The 24,950-nt window shown below is 34.8% G+C and overlaps 2 protein-coding genes across 7 annotated transcripts in view; one reads left to right on the plus strand and one right to left on the minus strand.

The window, feature by feature from the left end:
• LOC145293902 (serine/threonine-protein kinase TBK1-like) overlaps positions 1-24,950 on the minus strand; it is a 166,472-nt gene that overhangs the window by 111,280 nt on the left and 30,242 nt on the right. The window lies entirely within an intron of this gene.
• LOC145294185 (protein CFDP2-like) lies at positions 22,321-22,641 on the plus strand. Its single transcript, XM_080141293.1, has one exon. It carries the CDS (start codon positions 22,321-22,323, stop codon positions 22,639-22,641), a length of 321 nt encoding a protein of 106 aa, XP_079997419.1.

Below are 24,950 nucleotides of genomic sequence, written 5' to 3' on the forward strand. Positions count from 1 at the left end.
GACCATTTAGAGACTTGTACCGTATTTTGAAATGTTTGAACTGTGCGCAGGTAACGCAAGGATAACATCAAGAATGAGAGTTCAATAGAAACGTTGTTTTAATTTGAATAAAATAAAATGCATATTTTATTTTGTCTAGAAGTGTTTCGGCAAGTCACAATCGTCGCTGCCCATGATGTCGTTCATGTCTAACTCCACGCAGAGGACATAAAACTGGGGCAGAAAACAAACAGTCCTAGCAACAATTTCGTGATCTTCAGCCAACTTTTCACAACTGCTCAAAATTATCACCACGTGGACCTCGATTGCCTACATAAAAAAGCAGCACAAATAAAAGTGTTATAAAAAAAACTGTAAAGGAATTAAATACTCTATCCCTTACTAAGGATTGGTTGGTTGGTTGTTTTTGTTCTACGGCATATCAACCTTTTTCAGGTTATTTAATGCCGAATCTAGTTATTTGGAGGAACGATTTTTAATGGAGTATATTTTTTTTTACGTCAGATTCTATTTAACCCATAGTTGGGACCCTAACAGGTACTACCACTCCGGGTCAGAGTGGACCTGGGAGCAATGGCAATTAAAGGGTGGCTCCACACTCCCCAAAGCCCGCAAGGTGGGGCCTCACCATCGGATATAGTTTTAGGTCATATCCAGGACCCCTTACTAAGGAAGCTTATGCAAGTAACAATGGATGAATATTCTATGCTACCTAGTATTTTGCATCCGTAAAGTTTTCTTTGTAAAATTATGCTAACATTAATAAGTTCCTCAGTCTTGGAGGAATTCTTTAGTCACCAAAAACTTCCAGAAAAACATTTACAATGATACAATATTCTTTTTCCACTTGAATGATGTTTCTGAATTCTTGTCTTATAAAAATACACATCTCACCGCATTATTAATGGACCCCAATCTTTTTAATTTCGCTCACATGGGGAGATAGTGCACATTCAAGATGATGTATTTTTTAGTTGTTATTGCCAAAACACTTTTTTCTTTTCTTTCTTTTTTTTTTTTTTTTGGTGTAACAAATATTTAAAAATAAATGGGTACAGAAAAAATAAAACAAAGTGCTGGAGTATTTAAGCAAAGTCTTGTGAATAAAGACAAAGTGACAATAAACAAAAGGGAAACAAAATATAAAAAAGGAGCAAATGAAAACCAGACCCGAAAAGTATATTAATTTAGTCCAGTGTTATTGAAAAGAAATAAATGCTGAATTTCTTTTATTTCCCAAAGCAAGGGTTAACAATTAATCTCAGGTACCAATTATAAAAATAAAAAATATAGAACATACAGAAAAAGGGATCTCTAATTGAGAGATTAATTTTGGAATTAATTCTATCGAATGGAACGACAAAATTAAATTTATCGTCTAAATGATAGTGACAAAATAAAACAGGAAAATATATGGTGTCCCTTTTAAAATAATCATACAAAAATAGTCTTATGTGATTTGTAAAATCTGAAAGAAAAGAAGCATGCAAAAAGGGGTTTTTAAAAATGTTTTTTCCTTTTTTTTTCTTCAGTCCTTTCCTTGAGAGACACTCTCACAATCTTCTAGAAAAAATGATCCATTTCTGGTTAAATAAAAATTATTATTTTAAATGTAGGTCATTGTTCCCGAGTCGTTGCTATTTGTTGATGTTTTTTTGTTTGTTTTTTTTCTCTTGTTAGAGAAAGGAGTTTCGACTCATGCTTTCATCTTTGTCATGACACTGGTCGATCCTCTTTCTCTCTACAAGTTTAATAAATTTCTTCAAATTGTTAATTGAGTTAACTTCTTTTTTTTTATTTAGGAAGTTCTTTTTTTTTAAACTTTAGTTTTTCAGGGGACTAATTTTTTTTTAGACTTTCATCTAACTTTAATCCTAATCTCATGTCATTTGCATTTTTACATTTTTTTTTTCTCTTGTGGCTTTCCAATCGTAAACTGCTTTGGCCATTTCCAGTTTGTTGCATGAATCACAACTGAAAACATTTGGGATGGATATACATCTCCTTCTATGAAATATCCAAATCATTTCTGTAAACCTCATTATCTTACAAAAAAAAGGTAAACAAATAATAAAAATGTGGATAAAGTGTTGCAAAAAAAAAATGTGCAATGGTTGAAAAAGTGCAGCACATCTGCAACCATTTTTATATGTACAAAGGCATTGAAAATCCATTTCTGGCTTTTTTTCTTTTGTCAAATTAGTTCTTTTGCAAAATTATCACTTTCGAGAATTTTGTGGAGAATCTTAGTGATGTGAGAGATGAGAGATTCCATCAGGATATTTCAGTGATAGAAAAACGGTTTAAAGGAAAATGGAACTCTGGTATGTTGGCAGACAATTGCTGGAATATAAAAAAGTGAAGATGGCACTCAATACAAGAGGGTTAAGATGACAAATCTTGTTTAATTTGACAATTTTGTGTTTTTCATTCATAACCAATAATAATAATAAAATATGATTTATAGTACATGAAAACGGTGTCTAATCTAGTGAAATATATATCAGATTTATAATTAGCATACTTTTTTTTATACTGAAACAGGTCTTATAGGGCAGGTACTTTTTTTTAACCAGAAAGTTGTTGCATATGGTAATTTTAAGTCACAAAATATTTTTAAAATCAAGTGCTTATATGTATGAAAATAGAATAGAATTGTTGGGATCACTTGTGTAGTATGTGGAGTCTCAGATCACCTGACCACAGAACGGTTAACCATTAATTTGTTTAGTCATGTGACCATTAATATTAAAGGTGTGACCTAGGGCACACATCCTCTTGCTTTTTCTTGCTTAGGGGAAGTATTTTTACCATAATCCCACTTCATTTAGTGACTGAATAGATAACATTCGTTTGTCCACTGGGCACTTCTGCATTAGGTTGAACCAGTTGAAGCGTCACCTGACGACAGTTTAGTGAAACACACCAAAAAAAAACAAAAAAAAAAAACATGGCGCCATTCATGTAATGTAGAAATGCCGTCCGCTGTTCCTATTTTGTCAAGACTAGTTTCTGGACATGATTTCATCTCCTCATCACTGGGCTAGTTCTGTCAAGGCCAGGGATCCTGGTGCTTGGGATTTTTCCTAAGATCTTGGTGTTTCAGCTTTCACTGTTGGATCAACAATCGGAATTTTTGGGAATCATGAATGTGTTAATATAAATTACAGTTGGGAAGTTAAAGCTGGTTTGAAAATCGTTTATTTCGTTTTAAGACATTTCTTTGCTTATGTGTTCCGCATGAACGGTGCTTAACTGGTTGCATTTGATGTTTCCACCATGACCCACTGTCAACTGTTGTATGTAGTTCTCAAAGCAAAACAAGTAACAATGAGTATGTTTCTTATGCTTGTGTCAGCTAGTCGAAACACATTGTTTCAGTGGTGTCCAGTGCAGTTCAGTTGTGCTTGAGATGTGGCTGTGCTGTGTGATCAATTTTTCTTTCACTGTTTTGCATTCGAGGTCAAATTCTATGTACATTTAATGTTTTATTTTAGTAAATATAAATATATACTATATACACAGTCATTGAACGTGGCTCTTACCATTTTATATCTTTACCTAGCTAAAACCAGTTTTATAATGGGCACATTTTTTAACAGTTTCAGAAACAGCCATATAAAAAAAAGTAAAATTTCCTTCACCAGCGATTTTGTAATGCTCATTACTACCTGATTAATGTATTTTTACCCTTCATTTTTTTTTTTTTTTTTTTAATAAAACAAGCAAAGATGGAAGTTTTTTAAAAATAAAAAGTTTAAGAGAAAAATATACTTTAAATTTTGAACGAAGAAGTATAATTAAATGTGGTAAATATCTTTTATGCATGTAAATTAATTTAGTATTTTGGTTATTTTTTATTTATTCATTAATCTTGAGAAATTTTCTTTCTTGGAATTTTTCATGACCAATTCTTGAGAAATCCAAAAATGTCGCTGGGATCCCTGGTCAAGGTGTTTTTGAGACATGCATGCATACCAGCTGTTATCATACATCCATACCAGGGTTGGGCCACAGTTATCTCAGTTGGAGATGTATATTTCGTTTTTAACCTGGTAGGGTGCTTCTAGTGTGAGAGTTTGTAATCTCATTCTACCTACGTGGTGGCAAATTCAAAACATACAAATGTTTGTCTGTTGCTCTGCTTCTAAGCTTTTCAAAGCCTAACAAGTTTTGTTTGTTAGTCTTTTTTTTGACTCTCAGACTCTTGCCAAAGAACAAGTTGATTTTATCATAAATTATTCTTCAAATGGTGTTTCACTGAATTTGAAATTCAATATAAGTAAAAATTACATATTTTGGGCATTCCCACATTGCTCTAATTTCTTGCCTTTGCAATACGTACGTTTTCTTATTGGGGACAATTGTGCTTTCTGTTCAGGACTTTCTGAGTTATTTCTTCTGTACCCTTCATGCATTTTAACCTTCTTTTAATTTTTGTCACAGACAACCTGTTAATAAAGTAAATGTCTTTATCATCCAACTGTTTTTCCTTTTCTTTCTTTGCCCCGGCACACATATTGCATATTTGTTGATAAAACAATACACATGAAAAATTGCCAGCATGTGTGCGAAGAATAAACTTTCCAAACATGTGGTTACCTAAAACGGTAAAGGTGTGAATAAATATGCATTCTTTATACACCAGTTCTTAAACATATCGTTCACTAATGCAGCACATTTTAAATCAATAATACCTGAACAATAATGAAGAATCCTCTCATATTTGGAAGCATAATGTTGAAAAAAAATAAAAATAAATATTAAAACAAAAAACTGATCACATCTTTTAAAACATCCGTACTTCCTTTTATTCTTCTATTTACTCTTATTCACTCCAGAACAAGTAATATTGCCATTTGGAATTAAGTCAACAGGGGCACTATGTAGAGAGTTGAGCAGCAAGATGCCTGTTTACATTACATTTAAATTCATGCATGTTAGTACAGTCAAGGAAACAAGAAAGAGGTAGGGAGTTCCAAAGTTTAACAGTTCAAGGAAAGAATCTGTTAAAGCTGTCTAGTATCTAGAGACCTTTCCAGTGAAGGGGTGGGATTTTGCTGCATATCAAAATAGTCAGGGGTATTCACATTGAAGGGGGAACAAGTGCTATGAGTTTGTCAGAGCAAATTCCATTAATGTACTTATAAAACAGTACTTATTCAACACTGCAGTGATGGGACAGACATTGGAGCTAGGTTGACAGTGCAGGATGTATTAGACTGGAGACTCTTTTTTGGACTCTATCTAAGATGGAGAGACTAGTTGGAAGATGCACCAGCGCAGATGTGGCAACAATACTCCATGCATGTGTGAAATGGCACTAACCCTATTCGGGTTTAACCAGCTTCCTCCAAAGGAGGAAGTTCCATGGGCATATGAACTTCACAAGAAGTCCCCAGCCACATGTATATCCCTGTCAGGGGAGATTCGATGTTAGGTTTTTGCAATTCTTACAGGAAGGTGTCAATGTCATCCTACATACAGTGCCTGGAATTACCAAACTGGTCACCCATTTTAGTAATGACCAGACTCAACATTGCTTAACTTTGGTGATCTGATGAGAATCGGTGTGTGAATGTGATTATGCTGTATGCATGGATGAATGGTGACTTTCTAAAAATAACAGAATACTGACATTTGTAAGTAATTTTCTAGCACAGTAGTGGGAACCCACCTTCTTTGCAGCAGTCTTGGCAATCTCTCCAATGTATTTGTTTCAATTCATGTTGCCTGCTAATGTTAAGCCAAGGAGTTTGAATGAAGAACTTTCAAGTAGAGTGCTATTAGTCATGCAGAGAGCACATACAGGAGAGGTATGGGTGGAGATTACACAACTCTTGCCACAAAAAAATTCACATGCAAATCGTAGTATCAGTGATGTTCGTGGTCTTCATCAGCAACGACGGACGAACATCCACATCTATTAGACATGGTAATCGGTAGTTAAGAAGGTTTCATGTAATTATTAAAGGAAAGAAGCTTAGTCTTAGCATCATTGAATGCTACCATCCATTTACATTCTCATTCCACAACAGACTGGAGGTTATTCTCTTAGGTTTCAACTATTGCCTTGGTATATGCATTCAGAAATGACTGTTAAGATATCTGCAGTAGAATGGGATTGCCTAAATCTATACTGTTGGTCAAAAAGAAGTTTAGCATTTACAAGGTGATGGACTAGTGCTTTCTTATTTTTTTTTTTTTTTATTCAATTTTCACCCCAAACAAAGCACAGTGCCACTTTGAAGTAGGGGGCTTCTATCAGGGATATAAGTTGCAGGGATTATTATGAAGGGAGATGAGCAGCAAGATATCTGTTCATATTACACTTGAACTTCTGCATACCAGTACAGTTGGGAAATCAGAATCTCGGAAGGGAATTCCAAAGTCTAGCAGTTCTGGAGAAGAAATTATTGAAGTCAAAGGCTTTCTTACACCTAGGGATCTCTACTGTGTAGGGGTGGGATTTTGCTGCTTGTCAGGTTTGTCCGGGGTATTTACATCGAGGGGGTACAAGTTCTTGTAGCTCGTCAGAGCATTCACCATTAAAATACTTGTAGAACAGACAGAGGGATGCAACATTTCATCGACGGGAAACGGACTCAAATCGAAGATTAATGGAGACTAATGGAGTGATAATTAGGTGGGTGGGTTATTTCATCAGAATTCTTAAATACTGGTACCACAGATGCAATTCTCCTGCTACCAGGGAAGCATAATTCGGTAAGGCATTTGTTGTAGAGTTTTGAGAGAACAGGGGCTAGCTCAGCAGAGCATTTCTTAATTAGTATAGAAGGGATGAGATCAAACCTACATATCTTGGAGGTATCTAGTTTTTTACGATATCACAAACACAAGGAGGGGTGATTTTCAGATTACTGAGTGTGGCTTCTGCCCATAAATGGAAATTTGGGATGGAGTGATTTGTGGAGTTGAAGGTGAACAGTTCAGCATTCTCAGTTGCCAAAAGCAAACTTATGGTTGTTAGATAGTGTGGGAATTGTTGAGTCAGTTAAGTACGATAACCATTAGGTCATCATGCCACGATCTTTAAAAAGTGTTTTCAAACCTACTTATTCTTTAACATAATGTGAACGATTCACGCATGCACAGTCGTGAAACAGTTGACAAACAGATAAAAATCCAATGACCCCGAAGCACCAATTTTTCAATTTTTACCTCTTGGAAACCCATTTTTCTAGATGAAAACCGGTTAAAAAGTTTTCCACATGTCTGAATACCCTATATACCAAATTTCAAGCCTGTAGATCAAAAATTCGTTGAGTATATAGGTTGAGAAGTATTCATGTACACACATACAGTCTCACTTTAAAAGATAGACAGATTAAAAGAAAAGAATTATAAATTATACAAAATTGATAGTTTACATTGAATTGTCTCCCCCTTATGTATTACATATGTTGGATCTCACTTTTCGTAAAATTAAATTTTCTTATTTAAAAAAAATACTTGATCAATTTGTGTTTTTTGAATATGAGATTTTCATACGTACATCATAAAAGATTTTTCTGTATTATTTATTTATTTAATTTTTTTTTAATTAGGTTGAATTCTGAACTTGCATCCAAACAATGTTACACGAAACCAAGGGACCAGAGTCGATGAGAAACGCTGCCAAGTCAAAGGTTAAACCGCAATGTTATTCTGGCATTACCATCAAATTATCGCAAGAGAATGTAATAATTATTTATTTAATAGCAACAAAACTAATAATAAAAATAACAAAAAGACGAGAAGACTTAAACGTTTAAGACATTTTATTAATAGTGATTCATGCAATTGACCTTGTGAAAAGAATTACAACTCGATTACAAGCAATTTACTTAAGCATTCTGCCTGCTTTAATCATCTAAAAAAAAGGGAGCCACGATTTACTTGTTTCCCACTAGGGCAGTTAGATACACGGGCGGTTTTTAACGTAGACAAAATCCAGCTCCTTCAAAAAGGACACTCTGGATTGAGACGAAAAATTTAAATTCCCTCACTCTAGAAGGACTTCTTTTTCACTAACCTAGACATTTATATTTTCTTTTCTTTTCTTTTTTTTTTTTTAATTTTCTTATCATTTTGTTCTAGTTGGGGGATGGGTCATCCTATTGGGATGCCAGACATTCATCCGCTATCTAATATGTTCCAACCAGGAGACCTTTTTAAGATTCTGACTATCCTTTTACGTGCAATTTTTTGTATCTCTCTTGCACTTGGTTCAACAGGTATATTTGCCAGGTAGTTTTTTAAATTCATTTTCATGTGTCCGGTTGCTCCTATAATTACTGGAATGATAGAGATCTTCCTAAGATTCCAATTTCTTTTCATGTTGTGCATAAAACGTTTGTATTTCGTTATTCTCATGTATCTCTGTGCGTGTAAGAAAAAAAATGCTTTGCGGATGATCTCACTAACTATTTATCTAGGTATATTACAAAAATATTGAAATAAACTCATAGAATTATGTTAGTAATTCCATTTTGCACATATAAATTATTATTATCATTTTTGATGACCTACAGAAAAAATTTTGTTTGCTATTATGTAGTGTAGGAGTTCTTTATGAATTCATTTCAAATTACAAGGTAAGTGTGAAGTGGTTGTCTGACTTGCTATTTGCTTTCTCACTTCTCCTCAACACTTGGAAATGGTTTTTCGCTGATTTTTGCATGACAAGATGGATGAGACGATTCCAATATTTTTCCCCGATTCTGATACAATTGCAGATTCCGGTTCTTTATGAATCTCTAAATATTTAATTATAAAATGGTTATTTGCCCAATTACCGTAAAAAAAAAAAAAAAAAACATTAATTAAATGTGCATATATTTTCTCAAAAGTAAAAAACACCTTTGTGGGGGTGATTTAAAATGTTTACTTTTATTGGAAGTTTAAATCAATAATTATTTATTATTGTGTTATTACTACCAGCAGTGGAATTTTTTTTAACAAAATCAAATTAAAATAAAAAATCATAATTACAGGAATCGTTTTTAGCATCAGAAAATAGGAACAAATTTTCCTGATTCCAATTCCGATTAATCGTCTAATCATCCAAACACTAATATATATATAAAGTTATAAAAAATATATATGGCAATTAAGCTACACAGAATATTCTGCATTTCATTTTCGTGAGAATTAGTCAGGCATAAGCCTGACGAATTCACATGAGAATTAAATGTGGAATATTCTGTATAGCTTAATTGCCATATATATTTTTATAACTTATTACCTAGTTCTACCTATGTATTGAGCACTGTTGAAGTAAATACTGAAAATTTACGCATAAAATTATATTTTCCTATATTAATTTATGTGATTAAATGAAGTAGTCAGTCTTGGAAGTTTTTCAACCTTTAAAACTATATATATATAAAAAAAAAAGAAGCAAACTTGTAACCCCAAATCCTTCGTTGGAAAACTATTTTGCTTGTAAGTTAATTAATCCCTTGCAATCATTGCTTCTAAGAATTCATCTCGTTGCAAAGTTTAGACTTGCATGGCAACGTCGTCGGAGTGGGGTTTGGTAATCACACTACACTTCAAAAATATCATGACTAGTATAAATTGCAACGTCCCATTGAGGAACTGCTGCTTGTTTACATTTGAAACGAAGCCGGCGGTTCAAACTTCGAAATTTAGTTTGGCTACCAAGGCAAAATAATCTCCAACGTTTGGTCCGACCACCAAGTTGTTTGACAACCGAAGTATCACTGTACTTAAAATATATATAAAATATATATCACCTTATTAATATTACACATAAAATAATAATAATAATAATAATAATAATATATATATATATATATATATATATATATATATATATATATATATATATATATATATATATATATATACTTACTTACTTTATTACAGAGAATCAAAACAACATTGGACTGTCGGTTTCAAATCCAAACAAAGGGAGACTATAATTGGTCTCCCTTACCAGATTCTCTGGTACATGTACAGTTTAATCAAGACATTCAAAAATGAAAATATCGAAAAAAAGGTTATATTGTATGTATCCGTTTTGGACTGAAGATCTCTGAAAAAAAATTTCACTTAATTTGATTGAGTAGTTTTGTTTTGTTTTACGACGGAAAAACACGCTTTTGCTCAGTATCATAACAAATTGTTTTTTCACTGTAAAAAATAAATAAATAAATAAATAAAACTACTTGATCAAATTAAGTGAAATTTTTTTGGGGGGAGAACTTCATTCCATAACGGATACTAACAATATAACCTTTTTTCGATATTTTCATTTTTTGATGTCTTGATTAAACTGTACAAGTACCGACGCGCTTCATCCTCTGATCCCAGTTTAACTTCTAAATTAGCTGCATATTTCAACTGATTCAAGGGAGATAGGTGAAAAGTAACACTAGAATAGAAAGTGATATTATCAGCATTGATGTTAATCTTTTGAATAATATTCTCTGACAGATTATTGATATAGACAAGAAACAGAGTTGGGTCAACGAATACCAGCATTGATTGGAAGAGAGAATATAGAGGCACTATACAGAGTTACTTGCAATCTTCAATCAGAAAGAAAAAAAGACTAATAATGTCAAGAACCTCGTTACCAATATCATAAGCCTAAATTTTGCGTAGAAAACCAAAATGCCACACTGTTGAATGCCTTCAAAATGTATCAACATTTCGATCCTCTGCTTTAGTTCTATTTTTACTACTTTGGCATTTCCACACATAAATACTATCAATATTTGCACTATGGGCAAAATAAAAGAGGTTTCATTTTTGATTTGTGAATTAAGTTAAGTTCATGATAACCTCTGCCATCTTTTCATCTCCAGCGTCGGAAAATTAACAATTAAAGTATATCTGGAAACCTAGCTTTCTCGACCTCCATTTGTTCGTATTTCTATGTTTGCATCCAGATACACATCCTTATTTGTTAAACTTTGATCTACTGGCCCCTTCTTTATTTATCATCATTATAATCAAACAATAAACCATAGATTGAAACTGCTACTTTGTCTTCCTACCTTTCAATCCACTCGGTCCTCAGTAAGAAAAAAGGTGAAGTCAACTAAATTGAGGTAAATCTGTAGATGAAAAAACTCTGTGAATGCTTGTTCCCCTGCACACAGGATGTCATTACAAAAGGAAGATGTCATTCACTAAAAATCCAATTATAAGCCCTTAGAACAACCACTGTGCTTCGGCACATCAGTGTGTTGCAGAATGATTAGAAGAGTGCTGCGGATAAGTTATAGGTAAAATGAAACAATTTGTTGTTAGTGAAAAAACAGTTTTGGTATTGTCATAAACAGAGTTGTTTTATATCACTATATACTCACACATTATAAATTACATAGGTTTAATATTATAAAAAAATCCAATCCTCTATCTGTATAAGAGTCAGATGCACTCTAAAATAAAGTACTGTTGCAATATCTGGGCAGGAGCTGCTTGGCGCACCCTATCCAGCCTTGATAGCGTTCAAAACCGGCTTTGAAAACTAGTAGATGATGCCTTTTTCTTTTCCCTGAAACCTCTTTCCCACAAAAGAGACGTCCCAGGCTTTTCTCTGCTCTATCGATATCTTCATGACAAGTACTCGACTGAGCTCCAATCTATGGTTCCTCTTGCCAAACTTTCATAAAAAACACTCGACTAGCTACAACCACTATATACGATTTCCCCCACCCTCTATCTGTGCCTAAATCTAAACACAGATTCCATGAACAAAACTTTTTTCCCAGAACTGTCTGCCTATGGAACTCTGTTTCACTGGTCTGTTTCCCGGTTGAATACAACATGGTAGCTTTCAAATCCAATATAAACAAGTTCTTTTAAACAATCAATAAACAAATTCTACCCAATTTACACCATTAGCGATTACTACACTACCACTCTACATTCATTAACCCTGATCTTCGAGTGGCCTTCGTGCCTTGATAAGTGGTTATTTTCAAGTAAAAAAAAAAAAAAAGAAAGAAAATGCATAATAATTTGTTTAAATTGTTTGATATTTTGAACTTACGAAAATTGGTAAACCTTGTGATGCTTTAAACTATCTTATTTATAATATTAACATTTTTTGTAGGTATTTTTAATCTAATATTTATGCATTTAGAATTAAGGTTCTAACCTTAGAGACAAATTGGATTGTGGAAGAATAGAGTGAGGATAGACGATTTAGATATGTTTCCACTAGTTCATAAAATCCACATTACCAATATGATTCCCATCATTAGTGAGCATTTGACATTTTTAGAAAATTAAAAAATAAAAAAAATAAAGAATATTTTCTCTCAATCAATGTTGAAGAATTCCTTCCTAAATCTTTACAATTTTGTGTTATGTGAAACAAAATAATTAGCAAGTCTTTCCAGTGATTGTGGACTTAGATTTAATTACGCACAACTGTCATTGGACTCCTTTCGGATTTCTGTTATGGAAGATTATATAATTCTAAAATTAAAATGAAAAAAAACAAAACATCAAAGTCTTATTGTAATTGTTAACATTGTACTTGTGTGAACTGTTTTTTGTTTTCTTTCTTTGTTTTTTTACCTAAACAACATTAAAAAATAAAATTTAAAAGAAATTGGGAAAACTTAAAAACATTGTAGATTAGTTAAAAGTATGTCTATCTTATATTTGCTGACAAATGGCAGCAGAAGCGCAGAGACATCAAACACAACTGTCTCACTGACATTCGCCATTATTATTTTACTATCAAGACCTGTGGAAATTCCACTGAATGAGAAATATATTTAATCAACAAATATGTTTTGATAAAGCTGATATATTTTCTGGTTAGCACAAAAAAAAATTTTTTTTACAGCAAATATGAGTCCATTAACATTTCTATGTCTATTGTATTTTAAATATAGAGCTGACCCAAATGAGATAAATTAATAAGTACTAATAAATAGTCAGATGGTAATATTGTGCTACATAGTTCAATACAAATAATAAAATCACAAAATCACATTGTAAGAAACATTCTTTAATTTTTTCCTTCAGTCCAGCACTTTTTGGCAGACAAGATTTTTTGTGTGATTGTTCTGTTTCTTTCAAATGTTTCCCTTTTATTACATAGCATTTCGTTGGCTTCTTTCTTCGGTGGAGAACCGTTGCATATCAAAATTACTATGAGTTTCTTTCTCACACCATTACAACAATGATCATATATTATAATCATTATATTAAAAAACGAGGCTAAATCAAGGGGAGTTCACTCTCATATTCTTCTCCAAGGTTGCCAGATTGGCGTTTTTTTAAGCCAAATTTTGTGAATTTGGCCTTTTTTCAAAGTATGGACTCAAAAAGGAACAAGCAGAATATCATACAGCTGCCCTGTACTGAATATGTGATATGTTTTACTTATGTAAAAAGTGTTTTTACTTACATGATCTTCTTTATTTTTTATTATTTTATTGCAAAAGGGTTTAATAAATAGAATATATTCATTTTTCTTTGTGATAAGTGTGTCACAAACATTTTTAAAAGTCAATAGTGCGTCGCCAGATAGAAAAGGTTATAAACCGCTGCCTTAGTAACATTTTAAGTAAGAAGACAAAGAATATAAGTAAAGAGGCCTCCACAACATTATTGAAATCAATAATAATTTAGATGAGAGTGTGCAAAGATAAAATTGTAAAAATTATGTGTCCCAACAGTCATGTCACAGAGACATGAAATCCGCTAAGCTAACATGGCGAGTGGGTTGAGAGGATCTTTTCATTTTGACTAAACTGGCAAAGAGAAATAGGTTTGGATAGCCTACTCTCGCGAGTTGAATGTTTTGTACATATTTATGCTATAAAGAAAGAATGAAACCCAAAATTCAGTTTTTGGCACCCAATTTCATTTGCTGATGACTCTTTATTAAGAAAGCTTATGAAAGTTGTTATTAAGGAGAAGAAAACGACAGATTAAAGGAGCGAAAATGGCAACTTTGACTGCCACATCACCACTGCGACTACAGAAAATTGGTTAGCTGATTTTTACAACAAAGTGGACGCACTGTACGTATTGAAGAACCCCCAAGCTATGTTACAGAAACATCTCTTCTGGGTCCCTAATGAGGCTTGATTCAAATGTATGTAGCACCTTGACGATATTGCAGAACATTTCTTTCTTCCACAACTACTACAATTTTATAGATTATATTAACTGTTGAACAGCTATTTATTAATGGGCAATTGCTTTTATTCTCCAATTACATAAATAATCATCATCATCATTATCTATATTTTAATACGATAGCGTATATGTTCTTTTGTGTGTCACGCTTTCCGGCAAATTTCATTGGTTGAGATTTAAGAACACACACGCTATCGTATTAATATATAGATTATACTCAATGTGAGTTAATGGATTTGGTGAGTGTTTAATGAGATCCCAGGCATAATCTCCTCCTTCTTTTTGAGTAGGAGGGATGATAGTCTGACGTGTATACATCCGGTGATGACGTCATTATCTTCTAGTAAAAAAGATGCCTATAATTATTTACGATGTACTATATATACATGAGATGTCATATTCAAAAAATCACATGGATGTACTGCTAAATCCAAAAATCAGGTAAATGAATCAGTGCACGCTAGGGGCTTATTTGTAACATTCCAAAAATCATGTAAATATATCAAGTAATCCTGAGTTCATATTTTCATCCTTAATGTCTTCATAGCAGTAATTGCAAAAATTCCTCTTAAGAAGGAGGGGGGTGGGATTAAAGTCACTGGAATGCTGAGACTGACACTACACTCAGAAATTCATGCTGAAGCAATGGTTGCCTAATCCCCAACCGTGTTAATGTTTTTATGTATTAATTTTGAAAAGTTGCTGAAACAGTTTATGATTTAAACATTATTTTATTTAAAGTATATTTTTAACAGTGGGGTGGGGGATATGCAGTCAGTCCCGGAAATGGCTGAAACCGTTTATGCATTAAACATTACTTTATTTCATGTAGATTTTAAACAGTGAAGTGGAGGGATAAGAAGTAAATCCCGGAAATGGTTGAAACAGTTAATGATTTAGATATTACATTATTTCATGCATGTTTTTAACAGTGGGTTGGAGATATAAAGTCAGTCCCGGAAATGGGTGAAATAGTTTACGATTTAAACATTGCTTTATTTAATGCATATTTTTAACAGTAGGGTGGAAAGTCAGTCCTGGGATTGGATGGGAAAAGTGCAAAATTATACTAGCAGAATACTCAGCATCTCACAGGATTGAATCAGATATGTGAAAAATGATTGTCAAAATTACTAACATATCCAAGAATTATGAAAAATTATGAAATGTGAGTTAATTAATTGGTGTGTTTGTGATGAAATAGGAAGCCCAGATAATATAACAAAGTTATTATTTTAGTTGGGGGTGGGGCGAAAATGTGGGGTTATATTATGAAAAATGATTGTCGAAATCAGTAACATAGCCAAGAATTAAGAAAAATGATGAAATGTGAGTTAATTGATTGGTGTGTTTGTAATGAAATAATAAGTTCAGGCAATATATCAAAGCTATTATTTTAGTACAGGGGGGGGGCGATAATGTAGGTTAAAATTATAAAACATGATTGTCAATATTAGTAGCATATCCAAGAATTATAAAAAATGATGAAATGTGAGTTCATGGATTGGTGTGTTGGAATGAAATAATCAGCCCAGGCAATATAACAAAGTTATTATTTTAGTAAGGGGGGAATGTGGTTTAAATTATGAAAAATGATTGTTAAAATTAGTAACATATCCAAGAATTATGAAAAAATGACGAAATGTGAGTAAATTGATGTGTGTGTTTCTAATGAAATAATCAGCCCAGGAAATATATCAAATTTATTATTTAAGTAAGAGAGGGGGGGGGCGAGAAAATGTGGGTTAAAACTATGAAAAAATATTTTCAAAATTAGTAACATATCAAAAATTATGAGAAATGATGAGATGTGAGTAAATTGATTGATGTGTTTGGAATCAAATAATATATCATAGTTATTATTTTAGTAAGAGGAAGGCGATTATGTGAGTCAAAACCATAACAAATAATTGTTGAAATTAGTAACATATCCAAGAATTATGAAAAATGATAAAATGTGAGTTGATTGATTGGTGTGTTTGTAATGAAATATCAGCCCATATAATGTATCACAGTTATTATTTTAAAAGGGGGAGGTGCGATCATGTGGGTTCGAATTATGAAGAATTAATTACAAAATTAGTAACCTATCCAAGAATTATGAAAAATTATGAAATGTGAGTCAATTGATTGGTAAGTTCGGAATTAAATAATCAGCCCAGGCAATATATCAAAGTTATTATTTTAGTAAAAGGGGCGAGCGATAATGTGGTCTAAATTATGTAAAAATGATTGTCGAAATTAGTAACATATCCAAGAATTATGAAAAATGATGAAATGCGAGTTGATGGATTGGTGTGTTTGTAATGAAATAATCAGCCCAGGCAATATATCAAAGTTATTATTTTAGTAAAGGGAGGGCGATAATGTTGGTTTCAATTATGAAAAATGATTATCAAAATTAGTAACATAACCAAGAATTATGAAAAATGATGAAACGTGAGTCAACTAATTGGTGTGTTTGTAATGAAATAATCAGCGTAGGCAATAAAGCAAAGTTATTATTTTAGTAATGGTGGTGATGCAGTTTTTACAAATGGGCTTCAATAATATAATGGTGAATGCCCAGCAGCAATATGTTACATATGAAAGATTCCGCTGTGGAATTTCCACAGGTCACACTAGTTTCTATTAATGATTATTATTATTATTACTATTATTATTATATTTTTGGAAATCGCTCTAGACACGGCATGAAGCTACTTAATGTAAGGAGCTAAAAAACAAAAACAAAAAACACCATTTCATGGTCAAAAACTAACCAACAAGTATTAGATAGATTCTGACTCCCAAAAAAAACAGTAATTCTTCCCTCTTTGTCAGAAACATCGCTCATGGAATGTGAGGACTAAAGAACAAAATAAGGGAAGCGAGAGTTGAGAGTCTGCCGAAAGTAAATCCAAGGTCCCCTTCCTACTCTCCTTAGAAGTAGTAGTAGTAGTAGTAGTAGTAGTAGTTATTGTGTTTGGTTATCAATGTTTATATTTAAATAATAGATACATTTTTCAAGTTTCCAGATAAGACTTATTTCAGCTTTGTTTTTTAGAGTTCTTTTATAAAACCATTTTTACATTTCACACTGTGTTGGTTGGTTGTTTTTGTTTTACGGCATATCAACCCTTTTTGGGTTATTTAATGCCGAATCCAAAGATTTTGAAGAAAAAATTTTTTTTAATAGAATATATTTGTTGTTTTCACGTCGGTTTCTATTTAACCCATAGTTGGGACCCTAACAGGTACTACCACTCCGGGTCAGAGTGGACCTTAGAGCAATGGTAATTAAAGGGTGGCTCCACACTCCCCAAAGCCCACAAGCTGGGGCCTCACCACTGGATATAGTTTAAGGTCATATCCAGTACCCCCATTGAGGGACTTTTACCCTCTGCAGGGGGGCAGTCGGCGTATTCTAATGCCCCACCGACAGGGCCCATTTCACACTGTGTATTTTTTTTTGTATAGGCTTCAAAACTATTAAATATAATTACATCAGATCTGACATACGCCGTTGCTAGGATGTAGAATGTAATAAGAATATTAAGCATATGATGTTTTAATAAATCTCCAACATGCCTCTGTTACGTAGCATGGGGTGTTGTACCATTCCAAACTGGTCGGTGCTCTGTCAGCAGTTCTGTTCTGTTAACATGATGCAACTTTCTCTGTGGATATTTCGTCTCTCATTGTTTTTTTTCTTTCTTTCCTTTCTAAGTAGACGTAATAATGGGACGAATTTAAAAACAACAAATAACGCATATTATTTCGATTTATTGGACTACTGTTCTCATCTTGGGTATCATTTTCATAATGTTTCAGTCGATGGAACCTCCAACCTTCTTCAAGTGTATCTTGTTGAACTCGGATTGTTTATTTTTCAGTCGCCCACACTGAAAATTGAACCTTCAACCTTCAGGAGAATATCACTTTTACATATATATTATTCCTTAATTGGAATTCATTTTTGAGATGAGCATTATATATATTAATTAATTTTTATTTTGGACTATTATTCTCATCTTTATTAGTTGTTGTTTTTCATCTTTTATTGTTTTTCATCTTTATCAGTCATGGTTACCACCTGATGAAGGCCAGAGGAATAGTTGGCCGAAACGTTGTGAATAAACAAACCAATAAAAAAAACAAAAAACAACTAATAAAGATGAGACTAATAGTCCAAAATAAAAATTAACATATAATGCTCATCTCAAAAATGAATTCCAATTAAGGAATAATATATATAGAATAGTATCATCTGCAAAGTTTCAAGTAGTTTCCTCCCATAGAACCAAAGATATGAGCATTTCAATATCCAATTTGAATGTTTTCCATAATTTTTTTTGACATTTTTATAAGTTCCAAATCTCAGCAACTATTAGTCAGAATTTAACAGATAAAGACTTGTTGAAAAGGTAATGACCTGAATTGTGTAGTGCGCCGTGTGACATTTACCCTTATGATCACACATCCACAGCCTATTTTGGGTATTTTCAGTCGCGGTTACCACCTGACGAAGGCCAGAGGAATAGTTGGCCGAAACGTTGTGAATAAAACAAACCAATAAAAGATGAAAAACAACAACTAATAAAGATGAGACTAATAGTCCGAAATAAAAATAAATTAATATCACTTTTACAATTGATTTTCCCAAGTACTCTATCCACTACACGATGGGTCTTTGCAGACCTATTTTGCCTTTTCGTCCACATGAGCTGAAATTTCCTAACTCAGCTTTATAATTCTCAAAGAATGGTGAACCTTAAAGAAGACACCTGCTCACTTTGACATTGTAAACCCAAAAGGCAGAATAGATCTTGCTTCTTTGTCGCATACAGGGCGTCATATCCTGCAACTAGTCTTGGGCTGATTAATTGGAATCAGAATCGGTAACTTAAAAAATTGAAACTTTTTGGGATATTGAAATTTGTGCTTATTTTCCAATGCCACAAAAACGATCCTTTTAATTGCTTTTATTTGTTTGTTTTTGTTTAGAACTGAATTAATGATGAAACGATAAATATCTATTGATTTTAAACTACCAGTAAAACTAAAATCTTTAGATCATCTTCACAAGTGTATTTTTCGTCCTTCGCCACCCCTCTCCCCAAATTTCTATATTTAGAAATTTAAAAAGAATTTTGCAAAAATATATGCACATATTACATGGTTTTTTTTTTTATGGTAATCTGAAAATCAATAATTAAAAAAAACAACAACTCTATAGCTGAATATGTAGAAATTTAAAAAAAGAATCAGAATTGGTAATTGTATTAGGATCGAGAATTTAGAACGGAACCAGTAATTGGATCAGAATTGATGAAAATCTGGGGATCGTCCCATCACTACTTGCACTGTAATCTTAACTTTAGTCTATTAACTTTTAATGGAATTTTCCATTAACGTACCCTTATGCTTACTCTAGCCTCATGTGGAAAACTACCGTTTTCAACCTTATTTTTACCCAACCGTCTCTAATCTTGTTACAAGAGCCAGAGTAAAAATTGCCTCTTTTTTTCGTTAGTGTTATTTAATTTAGTAAGAAATGTTTCATGAAGAGAGATGAATGGAAAATATATTTAGTTGGTGGCAATTACCATATTTCATGATCCGTAAGAACCCTATCACCCTCTTCCTGATTCCATTTTAATGTAATGGAATTAGGTTACATAGAAGTATTAGTAATTGAGAGTAAGTCTATGAAATACCTTTATCCAGGTTGGTACTAGCTATCTGAGGAACCCCCACCTTGATGAAGGCGGGGTTTGTTGTTTTTGTAATAATCTATTGTTTTAATTTTCCTTTCACTCAGTATAAGCTTCTTTTCTCCTCCTCCTCATCCTCTTCCTCCCCCTCATCCTCCCTTCCTTCTTTTTAAATGCAATATTAACTAAGATTGTCATTTTTTTTATTTTTGTTCCCCCCCCCACTCACCATTTTGCAGAATGCAACTCATTTCTTTCTTTCATCCAATAGATTCTTACTTCTTCCCAGTATTTATTTACTTGCCTCCCCACGAGGGCAGAGTTAGACACATGGCTGGTTTTTAATGTGGATGGAAAATCCAGCTCCCTCCCCCCCCCCCAAAAAAAAAGAGAGGCTCTCTGAATTGGGACAAAAAAAATACTGGTGCCCCCACCCCCGCACCTTAATATAGACCCAACAGGAAGCAAAATCAAACTCCTTCAAAGTGAAAAAAAGTCATTGAAAGCCAGATTATGCTAAACGGACAATTCTTTATATGCTGACCATATGCTGGCTTATCTTCTTATAGGTGCCTTAAAAGCAAAATGTAATTCATTAAACAAATTTTTGTTACAAATTTTTCCATTTAGGTATTCACTCTTTTCGTTTATGCTGAAATGAAAAGTAAATTCATCTTTTTTAATTATTATTATTATTATAAACTAGTCACCACTTATCAAGATCCACAGGCCACTCGAGAAGAGAATAAGGGCTATTGACTTTGGTAGATAGACAGCAAAGCACTGAGGGGAGTAGTAATGATGATTACAACTGGTCAGTATTTGACTATTGATGTGAAGGACAGCTCAACAAGAATTTGTTTACATTTTACATAAAGTCAAATTTTTTGTTCAAGGGAGTCACCACTTATCAAGGCCCAAAGAGCACTTAAGGATAAGGGTTAATGAATGTAAGGTGGTAGTGTAGTAATTGTTAATGGTGTAAATTGGGTAGAATTTGGATTATTTAAGGGGATGGCTCAACTTGTTTACATTGGACTTGAAGGCTACCTATTGTAATCGGCCAGGAAGCAGATTAGTGAAACAGTTCTAGGAAAGAAGCTTTGTTATGGAATCTGCATTTAGATTTAAGCACACATAGAGAGTGGGGGAAATTATTGATAGTGGTTGTAGCTAGTCGAGTGTCTCTATATAGTTCTAAACACTTTCTCACACCTGAGGCTATTCTCTATCACTACAAATATGCTATCAAATCATGTATGGCGTATTGTTGTCAGTATTTGGGATAATGAATCTTTGTCCTATTTTAGATTTATTGGTAAGGTGCAAAAACATATCTGCAATTTAACTGGCCCCATTTTATCTTCGTCTCTGCAACCTCTCTCTCATAGACGTGATGTTGCTAGTCTCAGTTTTTTCTATAAATACTATTATGGTACGTATTCTCCAGAACTGCCTGATTTATTTCCTGCTTTTTTTGACTCGTTGGTCTAGTGGTCTCCATCTATTCATTGTTTTAATACCTCATTGTAATATAGCTTCCTATTCAAGTAGTTTCTTTCCAAGGATCATAAGTTTGTAAAACTCTCTTCCTGCTGACCGTTTTCTTCCTTTTCCTTTTAATTTTGGTCTTTTCAAGACGAAGGTCAATAGGCATCTCTCATCTTTCGTTCTTGTAAGCTCCCTTCATTAAGTGGCTTAATACCTTGTCTGGAGCAATTTCCATAAAATAATTGGACTTGTTTCTTTTATTTTGCCTTTGTCAGCATATGATCTCTTGCTCTAACAGATCCCCTTAAATTATGTAGATTTAGTGTTCAGTCAGAGTTTCCTCCTTTTAGATGCCAGAAGTTTAGAGATTATGAAGCATGTGTATTAAAAAATCTTCCCAAAGGGAGTGCAATCTTGAAGTTGGTTGGGAAGCTTGCGTGCCTTAATGACCCTAAGAGCTAAGCCGGCAGGAGATTCATCTCCTGGCAGGGCCACCCATGCTGGATAGGTCGACGAGTAGAGGCAAGACTAAGAGCACTCCACCTACCTTCTGGGGAAGGTTGGGCATGGGGTCAGCACCATCACCCCAAAAAAAAGAATTTGCTACAAATGCATCCACAACAAAAACCCAAGAAACTTTGGTCCTGGGAGAGGAAGGTTCTGCACCTGCAGAAAGAATGAAGTGCTGTGGTCAAAGCCGAAAGGAAACTTCAGTGCCGAAAACCCTCTTATCGACCAGGACAACCACCACCATTGCTACATGGAGCATCAAAACCATGTATGAAGCAGGGAAGGCAGCACAAGTGTCAGCAGAGACGCACCGATACAACATTGCCCTGCTAGGATTGAGTGAGACGAGGTGGCTGCAAGCTGGACAAACAAGGCTGGCTACCGGTGAACTCTTGCTGTACTCTGGACATGAAGAAGAACAACACAGAAAGCTTTGACGGGGTGGGAAGCACACGAATCAAAGATAATAACAGCATCCTTCATGACCGTGAAGAAGAACATCAAGATGAATGTGATCCAATGCTACGCACCCACCAATGATCATGCCGACGAAGACAAAGACTATTTCTACAACAGACTACAGACAGTCTTAGGCAAGTTTAAAGACAAAGACGTCAACATCCTGATGGGGGATTTCAATGCAAAGGTGGGATCAGACAATCGAGGCTACAAGGAAGAAATAAATGAAAAATTTGCTGACCTCTGTGGACTGAATGACCTTGTCATTGGAGGCAGCATCTTTGCCCACAAGAGGATACACAAGGTCACCTGTGTATCGCCTGACCATGTAACAGAGAACTAGATAGATTACCTCTGTATCAGCAAGAAGTTTAGGCGGTCTCTTTAAGATGAATGAGTGAGGAGGGGAGCAGACGCGGCATCAGACCACCATCTTCTGAATGCAAGACTCAAACTGAGACTTAGGAGAACCGTATGGCAGGCAGAAGGTAAGATGAGGTACAACATCAACCTACTGGAAGACCAGATGACTCGGGAAGCCTTCACTGTGAGCTTGAGTAACAGATTCCAAGTAAGGCAGGAGCTTACCACCAAAGACACCAATACCCACGACCTTTGGAAGGGAGTAAAAGATATCTTTAGGGAAACATTCCAGGAAGTGCTTGAGCCAAAGGAGAATCAACACAAAGACTGGATCTCTATGAACACCTTACAGAATGTACAAGCCAGAAGGCTCAAGAAAAAGGCAGTTAATGAGAGCCGTACAAGGGGCAGCAAAATGACAGCCAAAGCAGAATATACAAGAGCCCACAAGAAAGTGAGGGAAAGCATAAAGAAAGACAAGAGAAACTATATAGACAGCCTGACAGAAGAAGCAGCCTACCAACATGAAAGACCTGTACATGATAACTAAAAAGCTAGCAAGTAAGTATAACAAACCAGAGTGACCGATTAAAGACAAGCAAGGACAAACCATTACAAACTCTGAAAAACAACTTGAGAGATGGGCGGAACATTTTGAGGAACTTCACAACAGACCAGCTCCTGAGAACCCTCCAGATATTACTGAAGCAGACACTGATATATACTGATATAGACTGTGACAACAAAAGAAGAGATCACTCGCGCCATCAAGAAGATGAAAAATGGCAAGGTAGTTGGCCCAGATGGAATTCCAACAGAAGCCCTCAAGGCAGATGTAGAAACAACAGCTGGCATACTACTGCCGCTCTTAGAGAAAAACTGGGACCAGGAAGAGGTACCGACAGATTGGAAGGACAGACACATAATAAAGCTGCCCAAGGGAGATCTTAGGAATTGTGAGAACTATAGAGGCATCACTCTTTTGTCAGTACCAGAGAAGGTGTTCAACCGGATTCTGTTGGAGAGGATGAGAGATGCAGTGGATGTTAGGCTCAGGGACAGACCAGATCGCCATGCTACGCATTATAGTTGAACAGTCCCTAGAGTTGAATTCCTCGTTGTACATCAACTTTGTGGACTTCCTCAAGGCTTTTGACAGCATACACCACAACACCTTGTGGCAACTCCTCTGACACTATGGGATCCCAGAAAAGCTGACGAGAATTATCAGGGAGTCATATGAGGGAATGGCTTGTCAGGTTGTACACGGGGGACAGTTGACATGACGTTTCAACATAAAGACTGGCATACAACAGGGATGCCTTCTATCGCTATTCTTGTTTCTACTAGCTATTGACTGGGTGATAAGGCAGACAATGGATGGATGGAGGGATGGCATTCAGTGGACCCTCTGGACTCAGCTGAATGACCTTGACTTCGCTGATGATCTCGCTCTGCTCTCTCACAAGCAACAACAAATGCAGAGCAAGACCTCTAGACTGGCCATCCACGCTTCTCAAGTTGGCCTCCACATACACCCTAACAAAACCAAGATCCTGAAAATGAATGCATTCAGCAAAGAGTCAGTGGAGTTGGGCAACAAAAACTTGGAAAAGGTTGAGACCTTCACATACCTTGGGAGTGTGATAAACCAGCAGGGAGGAACAGATACATATGTTAAGACACGTTTCGGAAAAGCAAGAGCCCTCAAGAACATCTGGCGATCCAACCTCATTACTTCTCGCACAAAAATCCAACTGTTCAATTCCAACATCAAATCAGTACTACTGTATGGAGCAGAAACATGGAGAACAAGAAAGACCACCATCGGAAGAGTGCAGGCTTTCATAAACTCATGCCTTCGAAGAATGCTAAGGATCCACTGGCCAACTACCATCTCTGGGAGAGAACTAACCAAGTACCAGCAGAAGAAGAGATCAGAAGAAGGAGACAGCAATGGATCGGACACACCCTGAGGAAACAACAAACGAATATCACACGCCAAGCCCTGACCTGGAACCCTCAGGGAAAGAGGAAAAGAGGCTGGCCAAAAAACACCTGGAGAAGACACCTGGAGGCAGACGCTAAGCTGACCGGTTACTCCTGCAAGGAGTTGGAGAAAATTGCCCAGGACCATGGACGTTGGCAGGCAGTTGTGGATGGCTTATGCCTCACCAGGGGCTCAAGGCTTAAGTAAGTAAGTATTAAGAAATACTAGTCTCCTAATGAATAATGGATAAGAGTCCTTGGATCAGTAGATGTAGAATGGTTGAAGTGGCAGAAGAAGAC

This window comes from Euprymna scolopes, chromosome 15 (assembly GCF_053919585.1).
Source record: "Euprymna scolopes isolate OS-2025 chromosome 15, ASM5391958v1, whole genome shotgun sequence".
NCBI lineage: Eukaryota > Metazoa > Mollusca > Cephalopoda > Sepiida > Sepiolidae > Euprymna > Euprymna scolopes.